Source organism: Octopus bimaculoides, chromosome 2, assembly GCF_046866305.1.
Source record: "Octopus bimaculoides isolate indiv1 chromosome 2, ASM4686630v1, whole genome shotgun sequence".
NCBI classification, from domain to species: Eukaryota; Metazoa; Mollusca; class Cephalopoda; order Octopoda; family Octopodidae; genus Octopus; species Octopus bimaculoides.
The window spans coordinates 32745234-32759734 of record NC_142929.1 but is presented as its reverse complement, the minus strand read 5'-3'; the positions used below and the strand labels follow the sequence as shown (position 1 = coordinate 32759734).

General features: G+C 38.0%; 1 protein-coding gene across 2 annotated transcripts in view; it reads left to right on the top strand.

The window, feature by feature from the left end:
- Window positions 1-14501, top strand: part of LOC106871710 (A disintegrin and metalloproteinase with thrombospondin motifs 6) — a 294912-nt gene that overhangs the window by 218227 nt on the left and 62184 nt on the right. For both annotated transcript variants that reach the window (XM_052976060.2, XM_052976057.2), the window contains exons 19-21: window positions 3408-3627; window positions 8867-9016; window positions 9522-10415. In XM_052976060.2, the coding sequence (XP_052832020.1) occupies window positions 3408-3627; window positions 8867-9016; window positions 9522-10415 (1264 nt within the window). The remainder of the gene's footprint in view (window positions 1-3407; window positions 3628-8866; window positions 9017-9521; window positions 10416-14501) is intronic.

The window sequence follows — 14501 nt, the reverse complement described above, 5'->3', positions numbered from 1 at the left end:
TTTATACTTTTTGATCTGAGACTATAATCTTGAATTATGCATGAAAAGTAAGTAAAAGGAAAATGATAAAATTAAAGAAAAAAAAAAGCATGAGAAACACTACAGGAAAATTGGTACAGAAATAATTTTTGAAAACATCACATCACACACTGACAATTTTCTACAGAAATAATACCTGTGATAACAAAATCAAATAATATGCAGCATATATTTAGTAATATAAGACTATATGAATGTGTATGTATTTGTGTCAGTTTGGTAACTTGCTTGTTGTATGCATGCGTTTGTATATAAACACCAATGTTTTGAAGTGTGGATATAGGTTTTATGTAATTTCATATAAGAGAATGCTAATAAGAACTCCAGTAGCAGCTCGTTTGGGGGAGTTCAGCGATAATAATTTGGAATCAATGCCGGTGTTGTTACTGACAATCAGACTCAAGCATTAGTGGTTAGCATCTATGTAACAAGCAGGTAGACTGGAAATAAATCAAGGAACAAACTCACTTGATGGTTAAAATTAGCATTTATCAAAAGAATAGCAATCACAATGTCTCCAACAAAACTGTATGAGCTGTGCATATGTTTATATGTGGTTGTATGGTCTGCAATGTTTTTATGTATAAGGAGATGCTATATATGTATGTGTTGCTTTCATCCATCCATCCAACCATCAGAAACATCTTTTCTTTTAGATGTATTGAAAATTTAAACCAGTTCTATTTTTATCCTTTTTATCAAGATTGTTTCATATTTTGCAGTGTATATTGAATAGTATACTTGCCAAATCCAGCCTCAGCCTTTGTGGTATTAACTTCAGGATGAAGTGACATTAGAATATATTGCTGTCTCTTTGAAGTAGGTAATAAGTGTAGGCATTATTACTAGGATATATATATGTATAGGTATTGACTTGGCTGCATCATTAAGAATCTCACTATGCAACCACATAGGTTTGGTTCTGCTATAGCCATAGGCCAACCAGTGCCTTGTGGGTGAATTTAGTTGATGGAAACTGTGTGGAAGCCTGTTGCGTGTGTGTGTGTATTCACACACACACACACACATATCATCATCATCATCATCATCGTTTAACGTCTGCTTTCCATGCTAGCATGGGTTGGACGATTTGACTGAGGACTGGTGAAACCGGATGGCAACACCAGGCTCCAGTCTGATTTGGCAGAGTTTCTACAGCTGGATGCCCTTCCTAACGCCAACCACTCAGAGAGTGTAGTGGGTGCTTTTACGTGTCACCCGCACGAAAACGGCCACGCTCGAAATGGTGTCTTTTATGTGCCACCCCCACAAGCCAGTCCAGGGGCACTGGCAACGATCTCGTTCGAAAATCCTACAGGAGCCAGTCAGGCGGTACTGGCAACGGCCACGCTCAAAATGGTGCATCTCATGTGCCACCCGCACAAGAACCAGTCCAGGGGCACTGGCAACGATCTTACTTGGCTTGCCGGGTCTTCTCACGCACAGCACATTTCCAAAGGTCTCGGTCAGTAGTCATCGCCTCAGTGAGGCCCAATGTACGAAGGTCTTGCCTCACCACCTCAGCCCAGGTCTTCCTGGGCCTACCTCTTCCACGGGTTCCCTCAACTGTTAGGGTGTGGCACTTTTACACACAGCTATCCTCCTCCATTCTCACCACATGTCCATACCAGCGCAATCGTCTCTCTTGCACGCCACAACTGTGTGTATATATATATATATATATATATATATATACACACACATATATACACATTCATATACATATATGGTTAGTCCACTATATATATAACAATATTAATAAAAAAGATGGAATGAGTAAAAGATTTTATTGGGTATGACACATGTTTCGACCCATTCTGAGTTTCTTCGGGTACATTGATAAAAAGTGTCATGAGAGATTTCCTGAATCGGCTCACATACCACTATACGTCCATGAAATTCGAGAATGAGTAAAAACAGACAAAAATTTATTGAAACGCAAAAAATTCAAATATGAACATGGAAATTATACATTCTAGTTTAGAGAAAATGACGTAATGAGCCTTCGCTGTTGTAACTGTTAAGAGAAAGAAAAGGAAGTAGAGATTGAAAAGAAGACAATACTTAGACAAAAATTTCTTTTGTGGTTGTGCCTAGATGCACATATACATACACAGATACACACACACACACACACACACACACACACATATATGTATATATATACATACACACACACACACACATACACACACACACACACATACACATATCAAAGTGTAGTGTATTATGTACCCATTATAGCCTATCTTAACAATTGGTTTCACACTGGATGTTAAATAACAGCCTGATTGTGTAATACTGTGTTCTTCAGAGCTAACAGTTATAATGTTGAATTACATTATCCTATTTATACCATGGCTGGATAAAAATGGGGCAGGCCTGGCTGGAACATCTTTGACCATAGATCTACTGGTTGTATAGGAATAATGATTTTGCTCTTTACTACATGAAAGTCATCAAGTGCTTTAACTTCACAGCCATTGTACTACTAAAGTAAATTTGTTGCTAACAATTTATTAAAAATTGATATAAACAATGCAAAAGATTAATCAATGAATTCAATTAAACAATGAATGCAGATTATTATATTAAATCACTGAAGGAATGGGTAAGTGTAAAGAAGCCATAATTTTAATCACAATCAATTTCATCTGTTCAATTAATGAGGTGAGAATTATGGATTGGCACTAAGTTCATGGCACATTGTGTCTGTGACCCAGCTTTGATTCTTGGCTGGAATGATTTCATTGAAACAAATATCAGTATTGTAACTTATTTTTCTCTTCTTTTCAAAGAATTCAGTAAGAATGATCATTTATTGAAGGAAATTGCTATCTTGTTCCCCACTCTTCCTTTTTCTCTTTATACATGTGTGTGTTTATATATATATATATATATGTATATATATATGTATATATATATGTATACATATATATATGTATGCATATATATATGTAAATCTATATATGTGTGTGTGTGTGTTCATATGTATGTATATGTAAACTATGTGTATATATTTATGTATATATGTAATATGAATGTATGTGTATACTATGTGTGTGTATATATATATATATATATATATATATATATATATATTTGTGTGTGTATGAATACAGGATATATCTGTACAGATGCTGTTGATTATAAAATACAAATATTTCATGCTCTGTAATTTAGCACACATTGAGTAGATGACTTGAATAAGTCAAATTTAGAATAAAACAGAAATAATTTTGTTTAAAAACATTTGCATTTCATAACCAAACTTAGTTTGATATCATATATTTGAGACATCTTATTGAATTTGCTATTTTTTTTATAAACACTTTTTTTAAGAAATGTTTTACAAAATTTTCTTCAAGGTGGTGGGAAGGCCCATGGCAACATTGCTCTGTAACCTGTGGCTCAGGGGTGCAACGGCGAACAGTGATGTGTGTGAGAAGTTTTGGTGACAAAGAACAAATGGCCCTGGATGATTCAGCATGTGTTGGGCAGAAAAAGCCAAATCATGAGAAAGAATGTCACCATACAGATGTCCTTTGTCCTAAAGTTACTCGATGGATTAGTAGTCCATGGGATGATGTAAGTATATTTTATTGTTGACTTCAAGAAAGAATTTAGAAATAGTTGTATGGATATGTATAGGTGAGTGCACTGTGGGGCCTTCTTATAGCATTGTTTTTTTTTTTTAAATGCTGTAATCCTTATTTGATAATAATTTGGTTATATAAGGAATAAATTAATTCAATGAATAATATCAGTTCAATTTTCCTTCTATTAAATAATTTATAAATTAGTATTGGTTAAAGAAACAGGGTGAATGTCTGTGTTAGGGATTTTCCATAAAATTCTTAACTTTTTATTAGTTTTTGAATATAGAAATCTATAGTTTTATAACAAGAAGAAAGATACACTTTTCCAAATGTAAATACTTAACAGTATATATAAAGGATAAAATTCTTTTAAGAGCAGAAAAAATTGCAGACAAATTTTTCTGCTCTTAAAAGGATTTTATCCTTTATAAATACTGTTCAGTATTTATGTGCTGGAAAAATATATCTTTCTACTTGTTCTACAATACATTTCAATGCTTCAAAAACAAACTTATGTTTGTTTACCTATGACATAATCTATAATTTTATATTTTACATTAGCAAAAAAGTCTAGGTGGCCAAATAAACACGAGACTTACTGCAATTTCTCTCTCTCTCTCTCTTTTGAAATGGAAACATGGTCTAGTTTTAAAGCAACCAAGCTCTCAATTGTTAGTTCATGGGCTTTGCTTCCAGTTCCAGTTGGTGCATTGTGTTATTGGGCAAGACATTTCACATCACATTGCTCCAGGAAAAGAGTTTGAAGACTGAGAGATTGTTCAGTCAGATTTAACCCTTTGGCATTTAAATTTCTCTGTCAAATGTAATGCTTCGTTATTAATCATGCATTATCTTGAAGCTTCAAGATGTAGATGTGACTGCATTTATTGAATGGTATTGTACAGGGTGTCCACAAAGACTGGGTACATGGAGTAAATAAAATCATAGCATAAACAATTAAATATAAGAAATAATAATTTCTTAAACCATGTGTTAATCCCCATGTACCCAGACTTTGTGGACACCCTGTAGAATAAGTGTAAGATGCTGGATCTGGCCAGTTTCAACATAAAACAAGGTAGAATATTTGGGCCTGTTATGGCTAGTTTAGATGCTAAAGGTTTAAGTTAGCATAACGGTGTTAACAGTCAGTGATATGGAAAAATATCCATCAGGCCTGAAAAGAGATATATCCAAAGGTGGGCTGCTATATCCTATTTTTAACCTTTACATATTTTTCTATCTCAGAATTAGATAACTTTATTTATGTATGATATACCATGCAGCAAAGAATCATCCTTTAGATATGAAAATACTGCATTTTAGATAAAAACATCTAAATAACTGTACAACATATCAAAAAAAAAAGTACAAAAGGGAAAGAAGTAGATTGCTAACTACTCTTTTATTTTCATTACTTATTCAAATAATAAGTATAGTAAAGTTATTAATGCTACCATCATGGCAGATATTATTACACCTTCCCTAATTAGTTGAATCTCATTAAGTTTCTTAGGCTAGTGAATAAAGAATTTTCAGGTGAGAGATACCAGCTTTCACAAACAATCTTAACCTTAAGCATTTCTCAGCAACTTGTATACTTACATGAATATGTACATACACACATGTGTACAGAGAGATTTCTTTTAATTGCATTAAATAGATTTAACTCTGTTGCAAGCATTTAAGCATTGTCTCATATCTAAAGACAACTCACCTCTGTTCTCACACTAGTCTCTGAGGCTCTACAAAGGTGGTATAGCTGCAGTTCTTTTACCTCTGATTTAAGCCATTAAAAATACAAAACATGATCCATAATAGTATTATGAGGGGTTGTCTCCCTTTAACGGACCTTTATTTAAGGAGGAATTTATTTAACGAGTTATTTAAGGAGAAATTTGAATATGAACTGGACTTAGAGACGATGTTTTGGTGTTTACCTTTTGTTCTTAACTTTTTTTCCCTGAAGATGTGTAAAGCAATTTATATGTTTGACTTGAATTTGACAGTTAAATATAGCCTTATACAGAAATGTTGACATAGGAATAAATTTCAATAATAATGGATATCAACGTCAAAACTCTCTTTTAAATTTAAAATTTTAGATATATAACCAAGGAGAACGATCCTTAAGGCGTCTACTTTAGACTTTTTGCGGAGAAATCTCTTGCTATATTGGTAGCGATTACATGTTTTTCTCATCATCAACACATTGTAGAGATATCATCATATGAACAAATATATATAACACAAATAATAAATGAGTATATGCATATATACGTACAAGTATGTGCATACCCACGTCTACCTGTATACATAGGTGCATATCTGGGTACAGGACATTGCAAACAAAACGTAGACAAGAAAATAATAATAACCAGAGTACAGAAAACACACAAGCCACATAGAGAACATTTTCTTTCATCAGCTACCCACATTTTAACACCAGCGTTTCGGAGAGTTGGGCAGGACGCATCGTTAAAACGGCTCTTCCCATGGACCGGAAATTAAATTTGTATACACAAATTAAACCTGTGCCATGGAAGAATGTAGTGGCAGACAAAAAACAAGACAGGAAAACAAACGGAAAAGAAAACAAGACAGGAAAAGGCTATGCGGCCAGACGTGAAAAATTATGTGTATATATGAACGCTGTGAGGCACGACTTGAAAGTCAGGAAGAAGTAAGTTCGCGTGTTTGCTCGGCGATAGCCAAGGAAGAAAAGGATTAGTGAACAGAAGCATGTGACCAGGGAAGGGTAAGGAAGATAGAGTGGTAGAGGGAGAAATAAGGGGAGGAAGTAGAAGAATAGGTGAGCAACGAGAGAAAGAGAGGAATATAGTAGTAACAGAAGGAAGAACGAGAGGGGAAAGAGAGAGATATAGTAGTAACATAAGGAAGAACGAGAGGGTAAAGAGAGATACGTAGTAGTAACAGAGGAAGAACGGGAGGGGGGAAAAAGTGATAGAGAAAGAGAAAGAGTCTCGTCAGAAAATATAAAATTGAAAAAACTACTTACAACAGGGATGACGCAGGCATTCGATCATGTAAAACAAATAATAAATGAGTATATGCATATATATGTACAGGTATGTGAATATATATATATATATATATATATATATATATATATACATACATACATACATATATATATATATATATATATATATATATATATATATATATATATATATACATATATATATATATATATATATATATATACATATATATATATATATATATATATATATATACATATATATATATATGTGTGTGTGTATATATATGTTTGTGTTTTTTTATACATGTGTGTGTGTATATATATATATATATATATATATAGTGAAATCGAAATCGAGTTAAATTTGACGACTGGCACCCATGCCAACGTAGTCTCCCTCATTGGACACGGAACTCAGCTTGCGAAGACTTATTGGGGCAAGCGAAAGCGAATTTGTGATGGCACCTGTGCCCAGCGACGCCTTTCTGCCACTTGTGCCCGCAGCATGTGTAAGGACTTTCGAGCGAGATCGTTGCCAGTGCCCCTGGACTGGCTCTTGTGTGGGTGGCACATAAAATACACTATTTTGAGTACCGCCTGACTGGCCTTCGTGCCAGTGGCATGTAAAAGCACTCACTACACTCTCTGAGTGGTTGGCGTTAGGAAGGGCATCCAGCTGTAGAAGCTCTGCCAAATCAGATTGGAGCCTAGTGTAGCCATCTGGTTTCACCAGTCCTCAGTCAAATCGTCCAACCCATGCTAGCATGGAAAGCGGACGTTAAACGACGACGATGATGATGATGATATATTATATATATATATATGTATACACACCATCATGAGTATTTAGCCTGATGGCAAGCTAGCAAAATCCTTTTGAACAATAAAAAACAAAAAATTTATCACAGTCAGAATGATTGAAACAGTTAAAGAATACGTGCACACACACTCACACACACGCACACACACACACACACACACACACACACACACACACGTATGCGTACATACACACATACAGATGAGCTGTAACACACGTGACTGCATATTGGGCGCACACACATATGCATTTTAAATCTCTTATTTTCATCCTATATGATTAAAAGTAAACATGTGCAATATAGATACCAAACAAGAATAACTATTTTTCTCATAGATTGTAATATCTGTTTGAATATTGCAATGTAATAATTCTGCGTCAGTTCTACTGTTTGGTAAAGAACTTGTCTGAAACTATTTAACAACAATGTGTGCGATGATTTCCATAGAGGTTTTACATGCTATTATAAAAACATATTGGATGAATCTGCAACAAACAAACCTCCCAATATATTTATAAAACTTGTTTTTATTATGAGCTTGATCCATTCTATCATCTATAACATGCCATGCATTGGGATGCAGATGGGACCAGATGCCGATGAGACTGCCTGCTTTCATTATCCGATTTTGCGATCTTTAATATATGTGTGTGTGTGTGTTCTGGATTATTCTAATAATAACTCCAGTTATCACTTTATATAATAAGTAATATTTGGTTAGCAGATACATGCATGCATATCAATATCTGTCTGTCTGTCTCTCTCTCTCTCTCTCTCTCTCTCTCTCCACACACACACACATGCTCCTCAGAACAATTTTTCAAGTCAATAGTCTTAATCCTAAGTGACCACATATTTTCATTTACACTCTGAAATAATGATAAAATGCACTTTCATTCTAATCATCATCACATTCATAGCCATCATTATCATCCGCATCATTATTTTCACGTCTGCTTTTCCGTACTTGCATGGGTTGGACAAATCATCTCCAACACACCATCACAACACTTTTTGCATTCCTTTGTCATTTTCTTTTTGAGGTTCAGCCCCCTGAGTTCAGCCTTCATCACTTCTAGTGTTCCTCTTCCACAATAATCTCCTGGCACTTCTTTACTCTGGCACTATGCAGACAACAATGAAGCAGGATATATTGATATTTGATAAAATAACGTAAATATTATGGCTTAATTACAGTTTGGTATTTTTCTTAATAAAAATGGTGGTGGTGGTTGTGGTAGCTGTGTTTGGTGGGAAAATTTGCAACCTAATATCATGAACCTTCTGCAGCCCTAGTTTTAATGCTGATTTTTATTGAAAACTGTGTATTATGCATGAAATTTTATAGTACAAAAACGTATGACAAATATGTTACAATTCTTTTCTTTGTACAATTTCAGACTTGCACGGATAATCCATGTGGCTGGAAAAAACGAGAGGTTGTTTGTGAAGATCCGATTATTGGATGTAACAATGCTACAAAATTAGCCACGAGTGTCCGTTGCTCTAACATGATATGTGGACACTGGTCTGTCAGTGACTGGTCTTTGGTAGGTGTACTAAAAAAAACTTATTACTATAGTGGAACAGGCTGACACAGTAAAGTACCTGTGTTTAATTTTAAACTTCTCAGTCTTGTATTCAAATCTTATTAGAATTAGTTTCACCTGTAATAAATCTAGAGGTTTATTAAAGTAAATAAACGTTAAAAAAAAACTGGTGTTAGTTCAGTCACATGAAACATATTCTAAAAAAATTAGCCTTGTATAGAACCAAAAGAAATGTTATATTTGAAATATTTTTCTTTCGTTTCAATTTGAGTAACAATAATAATATTTCTTGCTGCTTCTTAATATCTATTTTTTTTCTGTCATTGTCAGTTTCTATTTTTGGAAGATATAAAATAATGTAAACAAGCCTGTATTTACAGCTGTTGATTCTAACTTTGAGAGAATTTCACAAATTAAAATTACTTTTAGCATATCCTAAAAAAAATGTTCTTGTTTAATTTTATCATTTTGTGCTTTTTTTAAAATTAAATTCTTTTATTCTCAGTGTTCCAGATCATGTGATGGAGGCTTTCACTATCGAGATGTTACATGTGTTGGTATGGAATTATGTGATCTTGATCTAAAACCAAGCTCCAAGAAACATTGTAATGTACAAGAATGTACAGAAATGTTGCCCCCCACGATAAATAAGTTAAACTCCGATTCACAATCTTCATCCACTTCATCGCCACAGCCATCATCCCCAATGACAACAACTGTACCAACAACAGCAGCAATAACCACCACAACAACAACAACACCAACAACAACGACACCAACAACAACGATGACAACAACGACGACGACGACAACAACAACATCATCCCCTTCATCTACTTCAACATTACCACCAACAACAACCACTATAAAAACAACCTCAACAGTGCGACCAAATCTAATTGTACCTACTCTGACAAGAAAAACAACTCTTGGCGTTCCAAGGAAAACCATACCTAAAACATCTGCAAAAACTACAGTATCTACTACTACTAGCAGCATTGCTACCTCACTAGCTGTTTCCACAAGGCCAGTCACTAGACGCAGTAAGACCAAACATATTTTATCAACAACTCCATCAATTTTGAAAACAACTTTGTCAAATGCAAATAAAGGCAAAAAGAAAGAACAGCGTCCAGGCCACAGAAGTGATGTCAGTGATAAACACACTGATAATTTCGTTGGCAATGATACCAGAAAAGGCCATAAGAACAAAACAAATAAAATTCATACAGAGGATCTACCTTCAGTTCCTACATCCAGACCCACAAAAGAAGGTAGTAAAAATAAATCAGTTACAAGTAATGTATCACATGATAATAACAAAACCAAAGACAAATCACCAATTAAGAACAAACCACCTCCATCTCGATATCAATGGACTTTCAGAAAATGGACTCCTGTAAGTATAACAGCCATTATTAACATCACATTTGCATATTTGATTAGCATTCTATATTCAAACTAAAAAAGATGACTCCTGAAGCTTTAAAAAATATCTGGATCAAAATTCTTTAATATATAAGTATCTAGTCTGAAACCGGATGGCAACACCAGGCTCCAGTCTGATTTGGCAGAGTTTCTACAGCTGGATGCCCTTCCTAACGCCAACCACTCAGAGAGTGTAGTGGGTGCTTTTACGTGTCACCCGCACGAAAACGGCCACGCTCGAAATGGTGTCTTTTATGTGCCACCCGCACAAGCCAGTCCAGGGGCACTGGCAACGATCTCGCTCGAAAATCCTACAGGAGCCAGTCAGGCGGTACTGGCAACGGCCACGCTCAAAATGGTGCATCTCATGTGCCACCCGCACAAGAACCAGTCCAGGGGCACTGGCAACGATCTTACTTGGCTTGCCGGGTCTTCTCACGCACAGCACATTTCCAAAGGTCTCGGTCAGTAGTCATCGCCTCGGTGAGGCCCAATGTACGAAGGTCTTGCCTCACCACCTCAGCCCAGGTCTTCCTGGGCCTACCTCTTCCACGGGTTCCCTCAACTGTTAGGGTGTGGCACTTTTTCACGCAGCTATCCTCCTCCATTCTCACCACATGTCCATACCAGCGCAATCGTCTCTCTTGCACGCCACAACTGATGCTTCTAATGTTCAGCTTTTCTCTCAAGATACTTACACTCTGACGGGTATTCACATTGACATTACACATCCAACGGAGCATACTGGCTTCATTCCTTGCGAGCGTACGTATGTCCTCAGCAGTTACAGCCCATGTTTCACTGCCATGTAGCATGGTTGTTCATACGCATGCGTCATACAGTCTGCCTTTTACTCTGAGTGAGAGTCCCTTTGTCGCCAGCAGGGGTAAGAGCTCTCTAAACTTTGCCCAGGCTATTCTTATTCTAGCAGCTACACTTTCAGCGCACCCACCCCCACTACTAACTTGGTTGCCCAGATAGCGGAAGCTATCGACTACCTCTAGTTTTTCACCCTGGAATGTGATAGAAGTTGTTTCCTGTTTGTTTACAGTCTTTATTGCACCTGAACATCTGCCACAAACAAAAACTAACTTGCTAGTTAACCTGCCTTTGATGTTGCTGCACCTCTTATGTGTCCATAGCTTGCACCGGGTACATCTTATAGAGTTACTACCTACTCCTTTTCTACATACTGAGCAGGGCCATCTACCTGAAGGGGTTTGTGTTTTATCTACCTTCCTACTTATTAGGATTTTGGTTTTAGCTAGGTTGACTCTAAGGCCCTTCAATTCTAGACCTTGCTTCCACACCTGAAACTTCTCTTCTAGTTCTGATAGTGACTCCGCAATTAGGGCAAGGTCATCAGCATAGAGGAGCTCCCAGGGGCAACCTGTCTTGAACTCCTCTGTGATTGCCTGGAGGACTATGATAAATAAGAGGGGGCTGAGGACGGAACCTTGGTGGACCCCTACCTCTACCCGGAATTCATTGCTGTACTCATTTCCAACCCTCACCTTACTGGCAGCATCTTTGTACATGGCTCGCACAGCTCTCACTAACCATTCTTCTATCCCAAGTTTCCTCATTGACCACCAGATAAGGGATCGGGGGACCCTGTCAAAGGCTTTCTCCATGTCAACGAAAGCCAGGTACAGAGGTTTATCCTTAGCTAGGTATTTCTCCTGCAACTGTCTCACTAGAAATAAGGCATCAGTAGTGCTTTTACCTGGCACGAACCCAAACTGCATCTCATCTAAATTGATTCGCTCCCTAATTAGTTGGGCTATGACCCTCTCTGTAACTTTCATAACCTGATCTAACAGCTTGATGCCTCTGTAATTATTTGTATCTAAAGCGTCACCTTTACCTTTGTAGCAGTTGACTATGATGCTGCTACACCAGTCATTGGGTATGACTCCTTCGTGTATCACCTGGTTCGTAATTGGTACAATTACCTGCTACCACCGTTCTTCCAGTCCTTCCAAGCCTGTTTCTTTTGTCTAATAGCCCTGTCTACCTCCTTGTTCCACCACCACGTTACTCTGGGTCGGGAGGGGACCTTACACCACCCACAAATCTGGTCGGTGGCTTTCAACAGGTTGTCCCGCAGAAATCTCCAATTGTCTTCCACGTTGTATGATGCTATATCCCCTTCTATTTCGTTAAATGCTTCAAGTAACTTGTCTCTAAGTCTCTGTCCGTTTGCAGGGTCTTTAAGCTTCCACACCCTTCTCCTCCAAGCCTGTCTAATTCTGGGCACCCATTTTGCCTTGATCCCAAAGTCGCTAACTACTAATCTATGTTGTGGGGTACATTCTTCGCCAGGGTAGGTTTTGGCATTTATAAGCCGCCCTCTTTCCCTATTTCTGGCGAGGATGTAGTCGATTTGGCTAGAGTGTCTGCCGGAGCGGTAGGTGACTAGGTGACTGGCAGGTTTCCTGAAGTTGGTATTGCAGACCATAAGATCGGTTGCATCACAGAACTCCAGCAGTCTGGTTCCCTCCTTGTTGCGGGAACCGAAGCCATAGCCTCCATGTATGCCATGGAAGCCTCCAGCACGACGTCCGACATGACCGTTGAAGTCTCCAGCCACAAAGAGAAGGTCCCTGTCACTCGTCGACGAGGTAGTTTGCAAGAGGGTGTCATAGAATTGGTCTTTCAGACCATCTGGTAGCCCCGGTTGAGGTGCATAGGCTGAGATGACAGTAGCTAATCTATGATGAAGCACTAGTCTGATCTTAAGTACTCTGTCACTTACTCTAACGACCTCGATTACCTTATCCACCCATTTCTCCGCTAGAAGTATTCCTACGCCCCCGACCCCGTCAGTGTTCCCTGCCCAGAAAATCTTGTACCTGTGTTCTTTGCCTGTGAGGAACCTCGCAGAACCTCCTCTCCATCTTACTTCCTGGATGCAGCACATATCTACGCGTCTCCGTTCAAGCATCTCAACAATTTCACCAGATCTACCTTTCAGCGTGCCGACGTTGAGAGTGCCAATCCCTTACAGGGATGTAAATACACCAGCACCAGTTGTCAAGTGGAGGTGGGACAAATATAAACAGAAAAGCACATACACACTCACACACATATATATACATGACAGGATTCTACACAATTTCCATCTACCAAATTCAGTTACAAGGAGCTGTTGTAGAAGGTATTTGCCCAAGGTGGTGTGCAATGGGGCTGAACCCAAAACCATGTAGCTGCCAAGCAAGCTCCTTAACCACGCAGCCATGCCTGCTCACATGTACACATACATTCTCACACATACTCACATATGGTATTCATGTATATATACATACACATTCACATGCACATACATATGTAAATATACACACTCACACACACATGCTATTTATATACATACACAACTTCATGCATACACTCACACGTTATTTACATACATACACATTTTCATGCATACACGCACACATGTACATATATGTACACACTCTGACACACATATGCTACTTATATACATACACATTTTCATGCATATACATATATCATCATCATCATCATCGTTTAACGTCCACTTTCCATGCTGGCATGGGTTGGACGGTTTGAATGAAGACTGGCGAGCCAAATGGCTGCACCAGGCTCCAATCTGACCTGGCAGAGTTTCTGCAGCTGGATGCCCTTCCTAATGCCAACCACTTCGGGAGTGTAGTGGGTGCTTTTACGTGCCACTGGCATGAGGGCCTGTCAGGTGATACTGGCAACAGTCATGCTCAAATGGTGTTTTTACGTACCACCTGCACAGGAGCCAGTCCAGTGGCACTAGCAACGACCTCACTTGAATGTTGTTTTTCATGTGCCACCAGCACAAGTGCCACCAGCACAAGTGCCAGTAAGGCGACGCTGGTAATGATCATGCTCGAATGGTGCGTTTTACATGCCACCGGCATGGAAGCCAGTCAGCAGCCCTGGCAACAATCACACTTGGATGGTGCTGTTAGCGCTCCACTGGCACGGATGCCAGTCATGCACTGCTGTCATAGAATTTGATTTTGATTTCGATTTCATTTGCCTCAACAGGTCTTCGCAAGCA